Here is a 22,800-nt window from a genome sequence, read left to right on the forward strand (position 1 = left end):
GCAGAGAAAAATGTACAGCTCAATAAAATCAATAAAAAGGTAAATGTCTTCTTTTTATGTGCCAAAATAAATTAACATATGAGGCAGACACTATGTAAAAGGCCTGGGAATACAGCCAAGTTTTTCTACGTACATTCAGGGACCAGTAATCTTATGAATAGTGCTTCAAGCTTCCTTGCCTAAATAGTTGCAACTATGACCAGCATGTAATTTGCTGAAATAATTATCCATTACATTAGATCTCTTCATGCATTTGGAGTCTATGACTACGTACCTTGTCTTTATTCTCAGTACCAGAAGCTTCAGGCTTGGTCCTTATTACAAATGGGGTAGAGAGTCGCAGCAAGACCCTTTCAAAGGTGGCATTAACCTTTGGAGAGACGATCTCAAAACAATCCTGAAACTTCAGCACTTTGTGAGTGTCACATCGAAGCTGCTTTCGCAGGCCTTCCCCAAGCTGAAGAATTGCCATGCTGGGGTCAAACATCAAGTGGAATGGAAAAGCTCTGCAGAAGGTGCTGATGCTGATTCTGAGGTCTGCAGGAACTTGAGAAGTACCCTGTGGAATGTTCTTTGTGATGTGAATAGTTTCACATTCTTTGATAAGGAAAGAAAGACAACTACAATTGCTTGGGTTTGAACCTTCAGAGTAAAACTTTTCATTTTCAATTTGTTCCACTTCTACATTCAAGTGATAGATTCTCTTTCCTGCAGCCTTAATCATTCCCAGCATTGCAAATCCCACAGTATGATGAGGATGGAAGTAGTGTAGCATAAGAGTACCTTCAGGGAGCTCTTTGCATAGAAAAGATGATGACTCCAGAGTGGCCTTTTTCCCAAAAGAAGTCCTAATGTGCTCCAACAATGCATCAAAACCATTGAAGAAGTCCTGCAATGTGCCACCTACAGCTCGAAGGACTCTCTCATTTTCATCAAAGCATATCTTAAAGAATTCCTCACCAAATCTTTCTTGAATTTCCTGGAACTTCAGACCTAATGGTAAAGGAGAATAGAAAAGTTAGGAACATGGGCTATAAGATTTTGGACCCATAGCTTTCAAGATGCTTATCTAAAGTGGTTAAGAGCATGTAATGCCCCCAAAGAGGACCTGTATTCAGTCCCCAGTTTCTACTTTCTTTTTCCATTCATCTCTTCCTTCCCCTTGACCCCCAGAGTGGGAGTTTTTAAAATACTAATGATATAGAAATTCATCTTCTCTTTAATATCTCATTATTTAAAATAACACAATTTTTTTCTTTATGATTTCACTAATCCTTACCAGATGAAAACACACACACTCACATACACACAGACACACACACACACAAAACACAGACAGTCACACAAAAACTATGCGTTCATTAAGTGGAAAGTAGTTACCAAATAGATAAAAAGACAATCTATGGTGCATGTGAGGGTAAAAGCATCAAGCTATCCAGTGGAAATAAAGTTTATATTAGCTTAACAGAATAAATCATGCATTTTTATAGACTCCATGGAAAAAGAAATAAAACACTTATAAAATTGTAGGACTTCAAATGACTAGCATTTTTTCATTCACAAAAATGAAAGAAGTCAAAAGTAGAGTAGGAATCTGAGCAGAGTGAATCAAGATGTCTATTTCTTTAACATACTCATTCTCAGGTGTCCTAGAAAAAGAAACTCTACCTTACAGCAATGCATTATGGGGTAATCAGGCACACAGAGTTGCCCTTTATTGAAGATGGTGTGAGGGAAAATCAGGAGTAAAGGTATTATCCAAAAAGGAATGGAGTCAGACTGTGGAATCTCCTTCGACTTTGACGGAAATTAATACCTATAGCTTACATATCATTTCTTATACAGTCTATCTGTCTGATAAGGATTTCTGAAAATCAAACAGGAGCGGAACATTCTCTTTTTGGTTGCTGTTTTAAGGAAAGTAAGGCTTATTTTGGCTCATAGCTTGAAGGTTCTTTCCATCATAATTGGAACAGTAGCAAAAACTGAGTGTTGAATGCTGATTTCAGACCCTTTTCTCCTTTTATTCTGTCTGTAGAATTCAGTTCATAGAATAGTGCCACCCACAGTCAAGGTGGATCATCTCATCTGACTTAACCTACTCCCATCCTGGCAGGTGTGTCCAGAGGCTTGTCTCTTAAGCAATTTTAGATTTTTTTCAAGTTGACAATCAATATTAATTACCACAGTTCTTCAGTTTAGATTTTTCCTTTGTGGGTGGTTTTAAAGACACCTGGACACTCACCCACTCTGAGAGTAATTCTGTGTATATCATCATATACCAATGAATAAATCATTTAAAACTCTGTGATATACTGAAAATACTTTTCTGCAATGTTTGTCAGACTGTAATGCTAATTCTTTTCTTGCCCTTTCATGTTAGAAAGAGCCAGAGGTATTACCCTCCCAAAATCCTCCTTCCTTTTTTAATGGCCTATTAGAATACACAACAATCTATGTAGTGTGTGGTTTAATTGGCTGGCCTCACCTCTACCATCCTCAGGATGTTCCCTCTCTCCAGAAGGGAAGAAACAGAATAGTCAACAACAATACTATTTTGACTATTCATATTAAATACATTAAATAGTTTAAGACTTTTCTATAGTCTTGACATTGTGATAACCAAATTAAGAAGTCAGTTTGACAAAGGCATTCTTAAAAGGACTGTGAAATGAAAATAAGTGAAAAATTTAATGATAAAAATCCTTTTGTTAAAACATTTCACATTAACTTTAGTTTTGTAGGTTTGATGTTCAAGGTTAACTAACAATGTGACCTCTTGAGATAACAGTCTCATCACTCAGTTTACATGGGCCTGTTACAGGATTACTCTTCCACATACACTGTATAACAATAGAACCCGAAAGAAGTGATAGCAATAGTATTGATCTGCCCAGGTCTCTAGAGTGAAAAAGCAAAAATAAGACAGGTGATATTCATTGCAACTTAGTTCCTGCTCTAAGAGATCTGCAAGAAATGCTTTTATCATTACATAAACTGGTATATTGTTTTCTTTATTATGCTTAATTGTCTTAGTTGTCTTTCCTTGAATTTGATATTGTCCATGATTTACTCCTCTCTTACATTTTACAATTTATTGAAACACACTTGCCTGATATAATTATTATATGTTTGAAAATCCATTTCCACATTCCTTCCCAAACTTCTTCCAAAATCAGATTTAATGAGACAACTGAGATGGGCCCACTTCTCCCAAAAACTGTAGGCAAAAGTTAGATTGTAGTGGCATTTCAATTGTATTTTAATATGTAAAGATTTTGGGGGATCAGGAAAGTAAAACAGCCACACTGCTAAATCTTACAGCCATGCAGCAGTAAGCCACACCTTTCATCCCAGTAGTCTCTCTAGTTGCCATAGAAACTGGGTAGGGCATTCCTTTAACCCCAGCCCTAGAGAGAACTATAAAATGGAAGGAGACAGCTCTCAGACACAGTCTCCCTCTGAGATTCCTGGAGGCAGGATCGCCATTTCTGACTGAGGTCGAAGTAAAGTTAGTGGCAGCTATTTTGCTTTTTGTATCTTCAGGTTGAACCCCAATTTCTCTGAGTTTTTATTAATTGTGCTTTATTAGATGCTAACAAAGTATGCTTTAAAAGTTTTTAAATTACTTTTGCTGTTAATTATTTAACTTCTTATCATACACAGTCCTATTGTTCATTTTTTAAATAAGCAAATGTGTGGAAGGATAGAGCACTCTGATGTCCCTCGTGTCAGCTGGTGAACATCCCCTTGCTGCTCTAGATACCATATGCAAAAGAACCATCAGTCAAGTAGCCAGTTGGGTTACCTTCATGCCAACACAGCACATGGAACATGTCACAGGTGCCTGGAGAAAACTGCACAATAACCATGACTTATTTCTTTGACTTCTAAATATATAGCCTCAGCCAAGACTGTCCAAACAAGATCTCAGGATATCTATGGGGGATGCTCGGGCTTGCTGATCAGATCATGTGTGTTGCCCCCTCTGGTGTTACAACAATACGGTCAATAGAAGGCTTCTCTCAATTTTTTTTTTTGCCTACACTCAGTAATATTAAAATGGAAGCAAAAGAAGCAGAAATCAGGCAATCTTGACTGATACAGTAGAGTGGTGGTGGAAGCAAGAGCTGAGCAGTTGACAAGTCACACTGTGAAACTAATAGACATCTGAAGAAGAATCAGATGATAGGTGGAAAGTGGTGAGGACAGGAAGGAGAGGAGACTGCAAGCAAGGGTGGAAAGTTGAAGCTAAAGAAGGACATGAGGGCATAAGGATCCAGAGAAGAACAGTGAAGTCTTCGACTGTCAGAGAAGTGAGATGTCAATACTTTAGGATCAAGAGTCTTAGAACTGAGGTACCCACTGAGATTAAGGGCTAAGAAATCTTTACTTCCTAGGCAGACCCAAGAGCTATAATACTTGCAAGGCTAAGGTTTCAAAAACACCACTGTCTGTACAAGGAATGTGACCACAGATGGTATCACATGCTGCCCCCCCACCCCGTCTATGGCCTCAACTCACTGCTGCAGAAGGCTAGCATTTAAAAAGTTTCTTGTCTACTCATGCTTTCTATCCAGACAGAGCAAAAGCTAGCCAAGGATGAGCACCTACATCCTCATCACTATGAATAAATAAAAAATTTGAATGTATACAAATCACAGCAATTCCCACCTTCATGATCATATGTATCATTCATTTCTGTGAAATGTTTGTTGATCAGATTCATATGTATATATATACATATATATTATGTTACACATAAATAAAAATATTATCTATAATATATATTAAACTAAAGCCAGAATAAACATTCCTGTAATCTGGCTTTCTTTCATATGTACCTCCTATAGTCCATGGAGTGCTTCTAGGCTTTGAATAAAAATATTGTTCAAAAGCGTTAGATCTTTTAACAAAAAAACAGAAAAATTATTGCTTCTAACTGGCATTGATGCTCATAGGGATGAAAATACCCTCCCAGTTATGGAAATACACAAATGTTAAGATAATGCAGTATGCTCATGGATGTTCTCTTGTCAGTGTCAGATCTTAAGTATTCATTCATGAAATACCAGTATATTAGTGTACCATACTAACCAATGAAAACTACTGTGTGGATAAGATTCTATGAATGAGAAATTTTTTTATCCTTTAAAAAGTACCTCTGTACTGAAGAGCACAATAACTATCAGTTTTCACATGATACTAAACTTACTCTCCTATCCTTAAAGAAAAACTAAGTTGCTTTTAATAGTGCACTGTGTATGACAATCCTCTTTAAATTACCATAGTTAATTGATTATAAAGATTTTTGTCCCCATTATTGTTAAACTGAACAAGATCAGGAAAGAAGAATTCTTAGACTGAAAAATTAAACTTGTGATCATTTCATTTCTACACACGTCAATAACTAAGAAACAATTTTGTACATTATATCAAAACGTGGAAGACACAGAACAAGTAGTTCAATTCAAACAAGGACTGCAGTTCTGATATCCAGCATTCCAAATATGCTGAATATAAACCTTTTATTTGCAATAAATCACTTGAAACAATACTTACTTTCCCATATCACAAGATGCTGTGAAAGCTTGTCATTTTGGACTATAAGAATACATTTTCTCAAGAAGTAGAATTATATTGAAATTATTCCCATTTATGGGTAAGTGGAAAATTCACCTCTTTTAAAAAGTGTTTGCCGGGCAGTGCTGGCACATGCCTTTAATCCCAGCAGATTAAAGGGAGGCAGAGGCAGGTGGATCTTTGTGAGTTCAAGGCCAGTCTGGTCTACAAGAGCTTTTTCCAGGACAGGAACCAAAGCTACAGAGAACCCTGTCTCAAAATACAAACAAACAAACAAACAAATAAATAAATAAAGTGTTTTACCTAAATGTGGAATGCTTTATCTATAAATGAAGTAGACTATATTAATTCATGGAATAAGCCTGTTCTCTGTTTATTAAGCCATCTCAACTTAGCCATGAATATCTTGAAGATAAAGTGTTTTGCTCATTGGTTCATTCTTATCTATTACCAGTGAAATGCCTAGCCCAAGGAGAATATCTTTCTTTCATAACATTCACCCTTGTTGTACAAGTATGATCAATCTTTCCAGGTAATAAAAGAGCAAATGATATATGGCAAGCAAAAGTGAGGGGTATACAGGTAATTAATCAATACTGGAAATACTAGACTTGAGTCCAGAAATAAGTACATCACCTAGACTGTTGTTGTGATTAAAACAGGTATATACAAAAATACACTAAAAATAAAAAATATTGGAGAACAAAGGTAAAAAATGCAAGCATGTATGTGCAAATGTACGCAGAAATTATAAAGGCTGCTCAATTAGCTAGCATAAATAATCCAGAACACACCTTTGAGAATCATTTTTGATGCAATATTTTCAAATAGCAAGAAAATATTAGTAAAAAAACATTTGCAAATAATGAAAACTGTGACAACAAAACATTATGTGGCTAAAAGCTAGTCAATGTACACTTTGATTAAAGAGAAAATCAAAACTGAAGTTATAGCATTTAGAATTCAAGGAAACCAAAATCAAAGAAAAATGAATTTTTTGTCTTCAGAAATAAAAGTAATTAAGTAAATACATAAAAAAATCCAGATCAAGACTCTATGGGTACAACTTCCCTAACATATCTAGGAGACACAATCTCACAACAAACTTCCTGTTCCTCTAATTAAGAAAGCCATTTTGAAGTTAAGGGAAAAAAATAGAACATTGAAATAGGTACGTTACAACCTAAAATTAAAAAATAAAAATATACTGAAGTAAAATGATATAGGTACATATTGAGAAGAAACAGGAAAAATGAGACCTTTGAATCTGAAAATGGGGCTGGAAATTTTATTTGTTAAAGATTAACTTTCACTGTTTAAAAATATTTTTCTTTATTGAAAGTTTCATCCTTTTATACAATGTATTTTCGTTATTGATCACCACCACCCTCTGATTTTTATACAATGTATTTTCGTTATTGATCACCACCACCCTCTGATTTTTATACAATGTATTTTCATTATTGATCACCACCACCCTCTGATTTTTATACAATGTATTTTCGTTATTGATCACCACCACCCTCTGATTTTTATACAATGTATTTTCATTATTGATCACCACCACCCTCTGATTTTTATACAATGTATTTTCATTATTGATCACCACCACCCTCTGATTTTTATACAATGTATTTTCATTATTGATCACTACCATCCTCTGATTTTTCCTAGGGACCCCCAATCTCATCTTCCTACCAATTTCAGGTCTTGTTTTTTCTATTAATAACTACCTGGATCTAGTTAGTGCTGCCCTTTTGAGAGGTGATTGATTTCTTCACAAAGACTCTAGCATGATAAATGAACTAATTCAAAGCTGAATGGGAATAGTCTACTCTAACTAAAGGAGAGTTGTCTTTGGATTTGTCCCTGGTTCTTCTCTTTGTTCCTTCCCTGCTTCTTGGCTGTCAAGAAGTACGGAGCTTCACTTAACACTTTGTCTAGTGATGTCATTTATCCTTCAGTCCTACAAATGGGACTAAGCTACTATGAACTAAAACTTCTAGTAGGAGCTAAAATAACTCTTTGCTCTCTTGTGTGCTTGGATATTTTGTCACAGCCATACAGTGACAAGTAAAGGAAAAAACCAAGCAGTGTTCACAAACATCTCTGTAGACAAAAGTGTGAATGAACAAGGGACAAAATGTAAATGACTTTTAAGAAAAAAATAAACAAGTTCAAAGCTATACAATTATTTTTAGGCCATGTGGCGAGGCTTGTTTTATTATTTTCTTCTTTCATTAAAAATAGATATTTTTTCTTATAATATATGCTGATTAACATTCCCCTCCCACTTCCACCCGACATCTACTTCCATCTTGAGCCACCACTTTCTGTCTCTCATTAGAAAACAAGCTGGCTTCTTAGTGAGAGAATAAAGTATAATATAATGGCATAAAATAAACCAAGCAAACAGAAATAAAAGAGCGCAAGAAAAGGAGTAAGAAACAGATGTAGATACAGAGACCCTCCCATTCACATATTCTACAATCCCTTAAGAACACAATACTGGAAGCCATAACATACAAAGAAAAGAGCACTGACTGCTCCTCCAGAGGTCAAGAGCTTAATTCCTAGCACTCACATGCAGGTCACCATCATCTGTAACTATGGTCCCACTCCCTCTTCTGCTGAGCAGAAAGGAAACTAAATCACTTTTATTTCATTAAGTCTAAAGACAACCTGTCAAATCCCAATATAGAGGACCTAATACTCTTATGAATATTTTCTAAAGTAGTAGGCAATAAAAGCTAGCATTTTGTACAGTACCAAATAATGCTTATAACATATATAAAAAATAAGTAAACAGTAGAAAAATCTATCAACAATACTTACTGAATTCATAAAGCTAAACAAGAAAATAAAAGTCATATCAATAAATCTAAAAAAGTCTAAAATTCAAAAATTATATAAACATTTAACAAAATAAAAATAATAAAAACCTGTCCAAATATAATAAAAACTGTTCTCCAAAACCCAGAAGCAATGCTTATTCTAAATGATTAAATATAAAAAAAACTTTTCTACTGAACTTAAATTAAAAAGAGACGTGATTTATTACAGATCCCTTACAGCAGGAGACAAGTTGCAATGAATATCACCTGTCTTGGAGATTCTAACAAAAACTGACAGATATGAAAATACAATTATTATATGTGTGATAAAAATAATAGAATGATAGTAATTTTGTGAAAAATTCTGAGTATATAAGAGTTTAAATCATTTAAAATTGTATTTGAGTTCAATGGAAAAAGAGTGGTTCACTTACTACCAAGGTATAAGCTACCAAATCTTTGGAGAAATTCAATCCCATCTCACACCTCAAACAAAATAATATCCAGGAGAGAAAAAGCTTAAAATGCAAATGAATGAAAAAAATACTGTAGAAATAAATTCAGAGACTATGTTCCTTTAGCTAACGTAGGGAAAGCACTCAAAAAGGCATTAAAGAATTTGATTTTATATGCTGTCAAGTTGAGTTAAAACTTCCAGAGTAATGAAAAGAATGTGATTTGTTTTAATTAAACTGTCTTAATATGATTTTGTTTCAATAAAACTGCATTCTTCATCTATTCATGATTTTCTGTTAGCTTCTATTGGTAAGTGACTTTAGATCACCATGACAACTGTCCAAGACAGAGACAGTCCACAAGCCTCCTAGCTGACTAATATGTATTCTTCTAATCATTCTCTAATCCATTCTCCATATGCCCCACATAAAACAAATTTATCATAATTTCTCTGCTTAAAATCTTCCAAAGAATACCTGCTGCCTTCAAAAGAGAGTCTATACTCAGTGAAACTTATTCAGCCTTTATGTGATCCACTTTGGTCTGTTCTAATCTCCTGACGTCTCCCTGTGAAACCTCCTAAAAATGTTCAATATTCTCTTTTGCTTATAGACTTCTGGACATGTTGGATTTGCATATCATTTCATTTATGTTTTAGTATAATACTGTTATCCTACCCACCCTGTTATATTTGTTATCTCATTCTGCTCATCTTATAGACTTTTACATCTAAATTGCTCCAGAATTTAGGGGGGCTTTCTAGACTAAGAGAGATGGCCTGTGTTTGTTAGGCTTTCAAATTATCTAATAGACATTGCAGCTTAACATGTATCACATATTTCTACTGGTTAGTCCACTCCATAAACCAGATTGAACATAATTGAAGATAAGAGGGTTTTTCTCCCCTGTTTAACAGTTTTTTTTAATTCTTTCATCTTAGGGTATAAAAATAAAAATTCTTTGAGTCCAGTGTCCTGAGACACTGGACACATGAATAATAAAGACAGAAACAGTGTTACTTTTTAAGCTATGTGACAGATAATCCAGTAATTCTACAAATCAGCTAACAACCAGGAGTATTATAATAAGAAAAGATGATACACGAGGGGTAGTGAGATGGCTATGAGGGTAAAGGTGCATGGGATCAAGCCTAAAAACTTGAATTTGATGTCTTCCTTTGATCCCCACACCCATAGCTTGGCACATGCATGCAAACATACACAAATACACACAAAAATAAATGCAGTGATACATTAATAGGTAAAACAAAAATAACAGTTAAAATATGAATAAGAAATTTTCAGTTTCAGGAGGTCCCACTTATTGTTTCTCTCAGTGTCTGTGCTGCTGGGTTATATTTAGGAAGTGTTCTCCTGTGCAAATGCATTTAAGTATACTTCCCACTTTCTCTTCTATAAGGTTCAGAGTGGCTGGCTTTATGTTGAGGTCTTTGTTCCATTTGGACTTGAGTTTTGTGCATGCTGATAGATATGGGTCTATTTTCATTCTTCTACATGTCGATATCCAGTTATGCCAGTACCATTTGTTAAATATGCTTTCTTTTCTCCATTTAATATGTTTTTGCTTCTTTGTCAAAAATCAGGTATTCAAAGGTGTGTGGATTAATATCCAGGTCTTCTATTCAGTTCCATTGGTCCTTCTGTTTATTCTTATGCCAATACCAGGCTGTTTTCAGTACTGTTGCTCTGTAGTAGAGTTTAAAGTCGGGAATTATGATGCCTCCAGAAGTTCTTTATTATACAGGATTGTTTTGACTATCCTGGGTTTTTTGTTTTTCCATATGAAGTTGAGTACTGTTCTTTCGAGTTCTGAGAAGAATTTTGCTGGGATTTTGATGGGCATTGCATTGAATCTGTAGATTGATGTTGGTAAGATTGCCATTTTTAATATGTTAATTCTGCCTACCCAAGAACATGGTAGATATTTCCACTTTTTGGTGTCTACTTCAATTTCTTTCTTCAAAGATTTAAAGCTCTTGTCATACAAACCTTCCACTTGTTTGGTTAAGAGTTACTCCAAGGGCTATTTGTGGCTATTGTGAAGGGTGTTGTTTCTCTGATTTTTTTGCCCTAGCCCTTTTATCATCTGATTTTTTTGAGTTAATTTTGTATCCTGCTACATTACTGAAATTGTTTATGAGTTGTAGAAGTTACTTGTTAGAATTTTTGAGATCACTTATGTAAACTATCATATCATCAGCAAACAGTAAAAGTTTTACTTCTTTTCTGATTTTTTATCCCCTTGGTCTACTTTTGGTGTCTTATTGCTCTAGCTGGGAACAGATATGGAAAGAATGGACAACCTTGTCTTGTTCCTGATTTCAGTAGAATCGCTGAGAGTTTCTCTCCATTTAGTTTGATGTTTGCTGTTGTCTTGCTGTATATTGTTTTTATTATGTTTAGGTATGTTACTTGTTTCCCTGCTATCTCCAAAACCTTTATCATGAAGGGATGTCGTATTGTGTCAAAAAGCTTTTTCAGCATCTAAGGAGATGATCATGTGGTTTTTATATTGCAGTTTGTTTATATGATGGATTACATTGACAGATTTCATATGTTGAACAATCCCTACATCTCTGGCATAAAGCCAACTTAATTATGGTGGATGATGGTTCTGATGTGTTCTTGGATTTGATTTACCAGTATTTTATCTAGTATTTTTGTATCAATGTTTATGTTGTGTCCTTCTATAGTGTTTGAAAGTTTTGCTGGGTATAGTAGTGTGGGCTGGCATCTGGGGTCTCTTAATGCCCGCATAACATTTGACCAGGATCTCTGGCCTTTCATTGCCTTCATTGAGAAGTCAGGTGTAATTCTGGTAGGTCTACCTTTATATGTTACTTGGCCTTTTTCTTTTGCAGCTCTTAATATTCTTTCTTTATTCTGTATGTTTAGTGTTTTGATTATTATGTGGCAAGGAAACTATTTTTTTATATTTTTATTTATTTATTTATTGTGTATACAATATTCTGTCTGTGTGTATGCCTGCAGGCCAGAAGAGGGCACCAGACCCCATTATAGATGGTTGTGAGCTACCATGTGGTTGCCGGGAATTGAACTCAGGACCTTTGGAAGAGCAGGCAATGCTCTTAACCTCTGAGCCATCTCTCCAGCCTGGAAACTATTTTTTTTATCTAGTCTATTTTGTGTTCTGTAAGCTTCTTCTATCTTCATGGACATATCTTTCTTTAGGTTGTGAAAGTTTTCTTCTATGATTGTGTTAAATATATTTTCTGTGTTTTTGAGCTAAACTTCATTTTCTTCTTTACCAATTATTCTTATGTTGTTTTTTCATGCTGCCCCATATTTCCTTAATATTTTGTATTAAACTTTTGTTAGATTTAATGTTTTCTTTGACCAATGAGTCTATTTCCTCTATTATATTTTTAGTGCTTGAGATCCTTTCCTTCATCTCTTTTATTTTGCAGTTGATGCTTGCATTTGTGGTTACTGATAATTTTCTTTTGATTTCTGTTTGTATAATTTTCTCAGCTTGTATTAGTAGCAAAACAATGTGTGCAATCTCTGAGCAGATGACTTTCTTCTCCATAACTATCCTTAAAATTTACCTTCTCTTTCATGATGTCATACTATTTTATCCAATAGCCTTATAGATATAATCTTGGTGAAAACTCTATTTAGCTAAGGAAAGTGACACTTTCAAACCTGACCATATATGTTGAAACAGCTGACACAAGCTGAGGAAGACTATATATGAAAAAAAATCAACTTGGAGTTAAAATCTATTTGACAAACTTGAACACACCCCTCAGTAGATCCTTTATGCATTTAGAGAATTATTATAAAAAATTAATAAGAAGTGCATTCAATAGCAGGTGAAGAAAAGCCCTAATTTAATTCTGTAAAAGACTTAAGTCTGAACAATTTTTGTTCTCAAAGATGTACAGACAATAAATGCATGAAAAATAAAAAAAGGAAAAATATTTTCTCAGTTTGTGTTTTCTTTGTCTCTAAGTTTTCAGGTCTTGAATAGTTTCTTTCATATGTTTGATTGCTTTTTCTTGGTTTTGTTTAAGCAATGCATTGATGTCTTCCATTTTCTGTTTATCATTTCCTCCATTTCTTTGAGGGAATTTCTCATTTCCTCCTTAAGGGCCTCAAACATTCTCCTAAACTTTTTTATGTCATTTTCTTCTACTTTATCTATATTTGGTTGTTCAAGTCTTGCTGCTGTAGGGCCACTAGATTTTACTGTTGTCGTGTTGCTCATTGTGTGTTTTCTTACCTTCTCTACCCATCATTTTCTCTAATTGGTATAGTTGAGGCTTTCTGTGACTCTAGTAATCAATCTTCCAGGTGCCAGTGGATGCAAGGCTCAGATGGTTGTTCCTTTGATGCATTCAGTGCCAAAGTTCCAGTTATCTCAGTCACTCTGTGTTCCTAGAGGTCACTCAGTGCTCCCAGAGTTTGTTCTACTCCCATGAAGTTCATTGTCTCAGGCCTGCTCTGGCCTAGGTTGCCAGCTTAGATGTACTTCTGTAAATGTCCCTGGTCTGGTTCTGCTCCTGCAGAGGTTCCTGGCTTGGAGTTGGTCCTGCAAAGATTTCTGGCTCTGATCTACTCCCTTGGAGGTCCCACACTCTCTCCTAGACCTGCAGAGGTTTCTAGTTACTGTTTACTCCCTTGAAGGTCTCAGACTGATGCCCAGATCTGCAGAAGTCCTGGCTTAAGCCTACTATCTCAGAGGTTCCAGACTCATGCTGAGGACTGCAGAGGTCTCTAGTTCCTGCCTACTCCCTTGGAGGTCCCAGACTTATGTCTGGACATGTAGAGGTCCTGGCTCAGGCCTAGTTCCTCAGAGGTCCCAGACTCACAACTAGACCCACAGGGATCCTGTCTCAGGTCTACTCTCTTGAAGGGCCCAGACTCATGCCTGGATTCACAGAAGTCTCTGGATCCTGCCTACACCCTCATAGGTCCAAGACTCATGCCTGGACCCACAGAGGTCTCTGGCTCGGGCCCACACCCTCAGCAGTTGCTTCCCTGTATCTGCTCCTGTGGAGTTGACTGACCTAGGTCTGCTCTGGGCTATGTCCCTGGACTGATTCTGTTTCCGTAAATGTCCCCAGTCTGGATTGGTTCCCACTCACGTGGAATTTGCTGCCTCGGGCCTGCTCTGGGCTATGTCGCTGACCTAGTTCTGCTTCCACAAATGTCCCTGGTCTGGATTTGCTCCTGCTCCTATGGAGCTCTCTGTCTCAGGCCTGCTCCAGCCTAGGTCACAGGCTTAGTCCTGCTCTTGTGGAATTTACTGCCTCAGGTCCGCTCTGGCCTAGGCTGTTGGCTCAGTCCTGTTCCTGTGGAGTTTACTGCCTAAGGCCTCCAGCATCAGTTATTACACAATGCTGCCACCTTCAGGAGTGATCAGCTGTTTTGAACTCCCATATGTGCAGTGAACTAAGTAAAATCTTCACATAGAACAAGTATCATGTTAAGTGAATGCTCCATTATGATCTTATAATTTCAGAGGTAGCTTCAGCTCTATATGTTTAATTCTTTAAACTCCTAGTTACTATATAAAAATACTAGCGCTTGTGTGTTCTCATTGTGTTTAAAACTTGCTGTCCTAAGTAGTTATAAATGCCATCATATCTTCTATAGTTTTAATCCCTCCCTCCCCTATTCCCCTGATTCCTTTGACTCCCCTCCCCCAATTTTCTTGCTAATTTGGATCTTGTGGTCTTACTCTTTCCGGAATTAAGCTTTTAGTTAAATGGAGGGTTGAATTTCCAGAATTATAAGGCAATAGAAAAAAAATCTAAATTATGTGCCTGCCTTCTGGGTCATCAAGATTAACTGTTGGACTGTAACTGGGTTGGGAAAAGCAGTGTTACTCTTTGACACCTTCTTGGAAACTAGACATAACAATAATACTCTGGCAAGGCTGATTTGGAGCTGAGATGACAAAAGTCTGATTGTTTTCTCATTACATTAAAAGAGAGTGTCTCTCTATTAAACTGGCCTGAAACTCACCATGCATAAACTCATGTGTCCTTGAACTTGTAGTAACCCTCTTGGCTGACCTTCCCAAATGGATAAGATTATATGTGTAAGACACCACATCTGATAATTTTTACTCTTAATTGTGAATTTTTCTGTTTCACACTAAAGAGATATTTCAAAAACAACACAGAGTATGTCAATGTGTGTGAATTCAAGATACTCATATTTGTAATATCATTTTCTTAGAGTACTAGATTCAGCTGACTTTTGGATAATGTCATTCTATTTACCTTTCAATCTTACAAAGAACTCTCATCATACAACCTTTTGCTTTTTTTGTGGGGGGGGGTATTAAAGGGTATTGTGAGAATGTTAAAAAATTTTGCAAACAAGAGTTCCAAATTACTGTACTGTTTTATTTTACACTTTTTTTCAGGTCAGTAAGTACCAATCCTACCTATATGATTTAACTAATTGATGCTCTCTGCTCCCTCCTTTTGCTTCTCTTTTTAATATTTCCAGTTTACCCTTTCCCAAAAAAAAGGGAAGCTTCCTGTTTATCTCCTCTACCCATAGCTTTCCAGGTTAGTCATTGTAAAATAGGGAAATGTGAGTGAAATATCAAGGTGTTCATGAGGTACCAAACAGATTAGTTTTTGATAAGAACAATGTGTCTTGTCCTAGCCTCATGGGAAAGAGAACAGGGAACAGTTTTTGCCCTTTCTCAAAAGACAAATTGCACTTATCCTGTCTTATATCTTCATGCCTTCCTCACTTCTCACCAGATTTAAGAACTTGTGTTTTCACAAACATCTCCTTATCACTCCCATTCCTACCTGTGAATTTATGGTGCGGGTCTTAGTAAGCCATTTTCAAATTTAGTTTATTTGTTACATATTGTTGTTTCTCTGACATAATTACCTTAAAGGAAGAAAGGCTTGTTTTGATTCACACTGTGAGGTGCAGTCCACTAACACGTTTGAGGCAGTGGGTCACACTGTATCTACACTTAGAGAGCAAAGAGTGGTGAATACCTGTACTTAGCTTCCTTTCTCCTTTTTATTCAGTCCAGCAATCCTGCTGATAGGATTCTGACTGCCATGGATTGTGTGTGTCTGCCCACCTCAGTTAATGCAGCCTAGAAATTCCTTCACAGACATTCCTAGTTGCTTGTCTCCTAGAAGTTTCCAGATCCTATCAAGTTTGAAATATTAGCTATCACATTTGGACTATTCTTTTCTGATTGATTTTAATGTTCTTATTTTGTTTCTCTTTAATTCTTTTTCAGTAAACACCTTTATTTTGTTTCTCTTTAATTTTTGATTTTAATCCTTTCCTTTTAAGCTCTGTAAAAGGATTTTAACATGTACCCATAACATACCAGCACATTTAGTTGCCACCACCTTGATTTTCCTTGGGAAGGCTTAATTAAGAAATTAGAGTTAAGAGAAACCTAGGCCAAAGTAGGGCTAAGGCAACAAACTCCACCTTGGGCTGGAGCAGGATTGAGGCAACAAATTCCACAGGACTGAACCAGATACCTAAGCCAGAGTGGGCCTGAGAAAGCAAGCTTAATGGGAGCAGGAGCCAGGAGCCAATCCACTCCAGTGACACTGGCAGACCAAGGCTGAACCAGCAATTTAGTCCAGAGACAGTGAAATCTGCCAGAACAAGTACAGGGGAGTAACCACTGAGCAAGTGAGCCAAGCCACAGATTGCTGAGTGTCTGCATGTTAATCTGGGACCTTCAAGGGAGTAGACTTAAGCCAGGACCACTGTGGGTCTGGGCCTGAGTCTAGGACCTCCAAGGATCTAGGCCTAAGCCAGGTCCTTTGTGGTTCCAGGCACATACAAGCCTGGGAACTCTGAGGCAGTAGATCAGAGCCAGAGACATTTGCAGGACCAACTTCAAGACAGGAACTTCTGCAGGAGAGGATCCAGACCAGGATATACTGAAACCAGTCATACTGGTAACCTAGGCCAAAGTAGGCCTGAGACAGCAAACTCTGAGGGAGCAGAGCAAAGCACAAGAGCGCTGAGCTAGCTCCAGGAACACAGAGTAACCAACAGGGTAACTAGAACTGTGGCACTGACTGTACCATGAAGAGCAACCATCTGAGCTCTGGATTCACTGACACCTAGAAGATTAATCAACAGAATCTCAGACAGTCCCAACCACATCTATTAGAGGAAGAGATGAGTAGAAAAGGTAAGATCACATGCTACACCACAAAGAGAAACATAACACCAGTAAAACTTAAAGACCCTACAACAGCAAGACCTGAAAAACCAAATATGGATGAACCAGAAGAAAATGATCTAAAAAATAACTTCAAGACAATGTTTAAAACTCTTAAAGAGGAAATGAGAAATTCCTTTAAAGAAATGGAGAAAAAGACAAACAAAAAGTTGGAAAACATCAGCAAATCCCTTTAAAAAAACAAACAAAAAAAAGCAATCAAACATATGAAAGAAATTATTCAAAACTTGAAAACTGAAAAAGAGAAAATAAAGAAAACACAAGCCAGGGGAATTGTAGAAACAGAAATCATGAGAAAAAGATCAAGAACCACAAATGCAAGCATGAACAGCAGAATACAAGAGATAAAAGAGAGAATCTCAAGTGCTGAAGATACAATAGAGGACATAGACTCATCAGTTAAAGAAAACATTAAATCTAACAAAAGCTTAACCCAAAATATCCAGGAAATATGAGATACTGTGAAAAGGCCAAATCTAAAAATAATAGGTATAGAAGAAGGAGAAGTTCAACTCAAAAGCTCAGAAAACATATTCAACAAAATCACAGAAGATAATTTTCCCAACCTAAAGAAAGATATGCCTATGAAGATACAAAAAGCTTACAGAACACAAAATAGACTAGATCAAAAAAAGTTCTCTCGCCACAAAATAATCAAAATATTAAAAATACAGAGTAAATAAAGAATATTAAGAGCTGCAAAGGAAAAAGGACAAGTGACATATAAAGGTAGACCTATCAGAATTACACCTGACTTCTCATTAGAGACAATGAAAGCCAGAGGGTTATGGTCAAGAATTATGCAGACATTGAGAGAGCACATGCCAGCCCAGACTACTATACCCAGCAAAACTAATGTACATGGGAAGTAGAAAAATAGAAGATATCCTGAGTAAATTGGGAGCATGGGGACCATGGGAGAGGGTAAAGGGGTAAGGGAGAGGCAGGTGGGAGCAGAGAAAAATGTAGAGCTCAATAAAATCAATTAAAAAGTAAAAAAAAACAGATGCTGAACTGTGAAAAATAATTATCGTGGTATTCAAAACCTCAGGGAAACATCCAAAAAAAATCAGACTCTACAAAGGAGAATATATCAGTGATTGATGGGTCTTCTGAATTCAGGCAAATTATTGGGGAAATCCAAAGTTACCATAACATAGTATTGAAAATATTTTAAAAAGAAAATTATAAGTCCCATTGTGGCTATCTCTTATAGTATTATCAAGAAAGTAGGTAAGCTAAGCAATAGAAGTAGTTGGCAATTTTATTTTTATTTGGCTTTCATTAGTACACTGTATTTTCTATAGGCAAAACACTTTCTAGAACATAGAGAAACTAATTGCCTCATCTGATACCAACTGCTGTGTGATACTGAATAACCAGAATAGGAATAATGCTCACAAGAAAAATCTCCAAAGTCTATGTTACAAAATCAGATTATAAATGAGAGTATAGAGCTAAATAAAAAAACTTCATGGAATAATTTTTAAACTAGACATTAATTAAAGAATGTGTTATTTTAGTGACCATACTAAAAAAGCCAAAATACTTTTAATTATAAGGAGACGCCACAAGGTCTTTAGTGCTCTTATTTTTGACATACTAGATTTATTTAGTTTAGGATTTTTGTTGATGTTCTAATTGGGGCTCCAACTTAGTAAAACCAAAAGTAATTTGGGGGGGGGGACACAAAATTATTTAATTATAATTTTTACTTGATTTAACAAACATTATATTTTATTTTCTTAGTATAATTAATAACTTAAAAGGAAATTAGAAAGTAGGGAAAAATTAAAATCTAAAATGATTATAGCAATTGCTTGATAATATGTTCCTCTTTATATTCTTTCTCTCCCTCCTTCACCCTTCTCTCCTTCCCTTTCACACATAAATGTACATACATACACACAAATATACAAATGCAACATACATCCCATTTAAGGGCAACAAATATCACAACCCTTTGTCCCTAACTATTTTGCTGTTTTTTGATAGTAGATGATCATGTAGTCCTTCACACATATTGTAATTTTACTGGTTAACTCAATAATTTCTATAAAGCTAATTATATTCTAGCCCAAGTATCAGTTCAAGCATGATAATATTTATGTGTTCCTCTTTACTCTGTAGTCTCTGAAGGGGCTCTAGCATGACAAAGAGGGCTCTAAAAAGCATTGCCCTTCCCCCATTCACTCTTTTTAGTTAAAAAAGCCATAGATTACTTTTCTAAAACTAGCTCTCAAGGTCTATTCCCTTATTTGGCCACTTCCTCCTCCTGAGGCTGACTACCAATGTCCAGCTATCAAAGTATTAAAGTCCAGTACACTAATTAACACATCCAATCAAAATTGACCAACTCACCCTAACAAGGGGTTTTCCCTTATCCCCTTAAGAATTTCTACTTGTCATTGGGGTGAGTTTGGGACCTGCGGCAGCAGCCAGGGACAGGGAACTCAGACTTTCCTCATCCTCCCTATACTTCCTGGGCTTCCTGCTGGGCCTATACTCCCAGCATACTGCCTCTCTCTTCCTATCCCACCCAGCTTGTATCCAGAACCCTACCCAATTTCTGCCTCCCTTCACTTTTGGGGCTCTGGAACCGAATCCTGAGGGCGACCTAGCGGGCTGGAGCTCCTTTGTTTCAGTAGCCTGCCTGCAGCAAGCAAGGTAGGCGCTTTGTTTATGAGCTGTGCAACCAGAACAGAGATCTGATCTCGGCACCAGGAGAGACATCACTCGAGCACCAAAACTGCAATCACTGGGAAGGTACATCAGTAGGCAAGGAGACCTAATCCTGTAAAAGAAGATACATAGGGAAACATTCAGAGGAAGAGATGGGCAGGCGCCAATGCAAGAATTCACCCAACAATCTGAAGAACAACGTGAAAACATCAGAACCCAGCGACCTCACAACAGGAGGACAGGAACACCTCAATCAAGAAGAAGTAGAAAAAATTGACATTATGAAAGTGATTGATGCCCTTAAACAGCATGTAAAAAATACCCTTATAGAAATGGATGAAAAGTATAACAGAAAGGTTGAAGAATTGAATAAATCAGTGAATGATACCCTAGAAAACCAAGGAAAAACAAACAGATAAAGGAAACAGTTCAAGACTTGAAAATTGAAATGGAGGCAAAGAGGAAAACACAAACAAAGGGCTGGCTGGACATGGAAAATCTAGGTAAATGAATAGAGACTACAGAAACAAGCATAACCAGCAGAATACAAGAGATAGAAGAAAGAATCTCAGAATCTGAAGATAACATAGAGAATATAAACGGACTGATCAAAGAAAACAGCAAGTCCAACAAACTCTCATCACAAAACATTCAGGAAATATGGGAGACAATAAAAAAGACCAAACCTAAGAATAATTGGAGTAGAAGAAGGAGAAGAAGTGCAGCTCAACGGTCCAGAAAATATATTTAATAAAATTACAGAAGAAAACTTTTCCAACCTAAAAAAGGATACTCCTTTGAAGGTTCAAGAAGCATACAGAACACTGAATAGACTGGACAAAAAAAAAACATCTCCTCGCCATATAATAATCAAAACACAAAACATACAGAATAAAGAAAGAATATTAAGAGCTGCAAAGGAAAAAGGCCAAGTTACTTATAAAGGTAAACCTATCAGACTTATACCTGATTTCTCTATGGAAACAATGAAAGCCAGAAGGTCCTGAATAGAGGTACTGCAGAAACTAAGAAACCATGGATGCAAGCCAAGACTACAATACCCAGCCAAGATATCATTCACTATAAATGGAGAAAACAAAATTTTCCAGGATAAAAACAAATTTAAACAATACGCAGCCACAAATCCAGCCTTACAGAAAGTAATAGAAGGAAAATCACAAACCAAGGAGTCCAACAATGACCACAATAACTCAGACATCTAGAGACCCTTCACAAGCACAACTCAAAGAAGGGAAACACACAAACTCTACAACTAAAAAAGTGACCAGAGTTAACAACCACTGGTCATTAATATCACCTAATGTCAATGGACTCAACTCACCTATAAAAAGGAACAGGCTAAGAGATTGGATACGAAAACAGGATCCAGCATTCTGCTGTCTACAAGAAACACACCTTAACCACAAAGACAGGTACCTACTCAGAATAAAGGGATGGGAAAATGTTTATCAAGCAAATGGACCTAAGAAACAAGCAGGTGTGGCCATACTAATTTCTAACAAAGTTGACTTCGAACTTAAATCAATCAGAAGAGATAGAGAGGGACATTTTATACTCATAACAGGAACAATTCATCAGGATGAAGTCTCAATCCTGAATATTTATGCCCCTAATATAAAAGCACCCATTTATGTAAAAGAAACATTACTAAAACTCAAAGCAGCCATCAAACCGCACACACTAATAGTAGGAGAGTTCAACACTCCTCTCTCACCAATGGACAGGTCAATCAGACAGAAATCTAACAGAGAAATAAGAGAATTAATGGAGGTAATGAAGCAAATGGACTTAACAGACATCTATAGGACATTCCACCCAAATAGGAAAGAATATACCTTCTTCTCTGCAGCTCATGGAACCTTCTCGAAAATTGACCACATACTCAGAAACAAAGCAAACTTCCACAGTTACAAAAAAATATTTGTAACCTCCTCTGTCTTAACACATCACCATGGATTAAAGTTAGAATTCAACAACAATGCTACCCCTAGAAAGCTTACAAACTCATGGAAACTGAACAGTCAACTACTGAACCATACCTGGATTAAGGAAGAAATAAAGAAAGAAATTAATGTCTTCCTTGAATTCAATGAAAATAAAGAAACAACATACTCAAACTTATGGGACACTATGAAATCAGTCCTAAGAGGAAAGTTCATAGCACTAAGTGCCCACCTAAGAAAACATAAAAAGCACACATTGGAGACTTAACAGCCCACTTGAATGATCTAGAAAAAAAAGTAGAAGACTGGAAATCATCAAACTGAGGGCTGAAATCAACAAAATAGAAACACAGAAAACAATCCAAAGAATCAATGAAACAAAAAGCTGGTTCCTGGAAAAAATCAACAAGATTGATAAACCCCTATCCAAACTAATCAAACAGCAGAGAGAGAATACGCAAATTAATAGGATCAGAAATGAAAAGGGGGACATAACCACAGACACAGAGGAAATTCAGAGAATCGTTAGATATTACTACAAAAGCCTGTATGCCACAAAAATGGAAAATGTAAAAGAAATGGACACTTTTTTAGATAAATACCATATACAAAAGTTAAACCAGGACCAGGTGAACAATCTAAATAGACCTGTTAGTCGCGAAAAATTAGAAGCTGTTATCAAAAACCTCCCTACCAAAAAAAGCGCAGGACCAGATGGTTTCAATGCAGAATTCTACCAAAACTTCCAAGAAAAACTAATACCTATACTCCTTAATGTATTTCACAATATAGAAACAGAAGAGTCATTGCTAAATTCCTTTTATGAAGCTACAGTTACCCGGATACCAAAACCACACAAAGACCCAACCAAGAAAGAGAATTACAAGCCAATCTCACTCATGAACATCGATGCAAAAATCCTCAATAAAATACTGGCAAACCGTATCCAAGAACACATTAGAAAAATTATCCATTATGATCAAGTAGGCTTCATCCCAGAGATGCAGGGCTGGTTCAACATACGAAAATCTATCAAT

The 22,800-nt window shown here is 36.3% G+C and overlaps 1 protein-coding gene across 1 annotated transcript in view; it reads right to left on the reverse strand.

Annotated features, from left to right (window-relative positions):
- The window catches only part of Gucy1a2 (guanylate cyclase 1 soluble subunit alpha 2), a 308,832-nt gene that overhangs the window by 223,068 nt on the left and 62,964 nt on the right, over positions 1–22,800 (reverse strand). Inside the window, exon 4 of the mRNA XM_075966896.1 lies at positions 275–993. Within this exon, the coding sequence (XP_075823011.1) occupies positions 275–993 (719 nt within the window). The remainder of the gene's footprint in view (positions 1–274; positions 994–22,800) is intronic.

This window comes from Microtus pennsylvanicus, chromosome 3 (genome assembly GCF_037038515.1).
Source record: "Microtus pennsylvanicus isolate mMicPen1 chromosome 3, mMicPen1.hap1, whole genome shotgun sequence".
NCBI lineage: Eukaryota > Metazoa > Chordata > Mammalia > Rodentia > Cricetidae > Microtus > Microtus pennsylvanicus.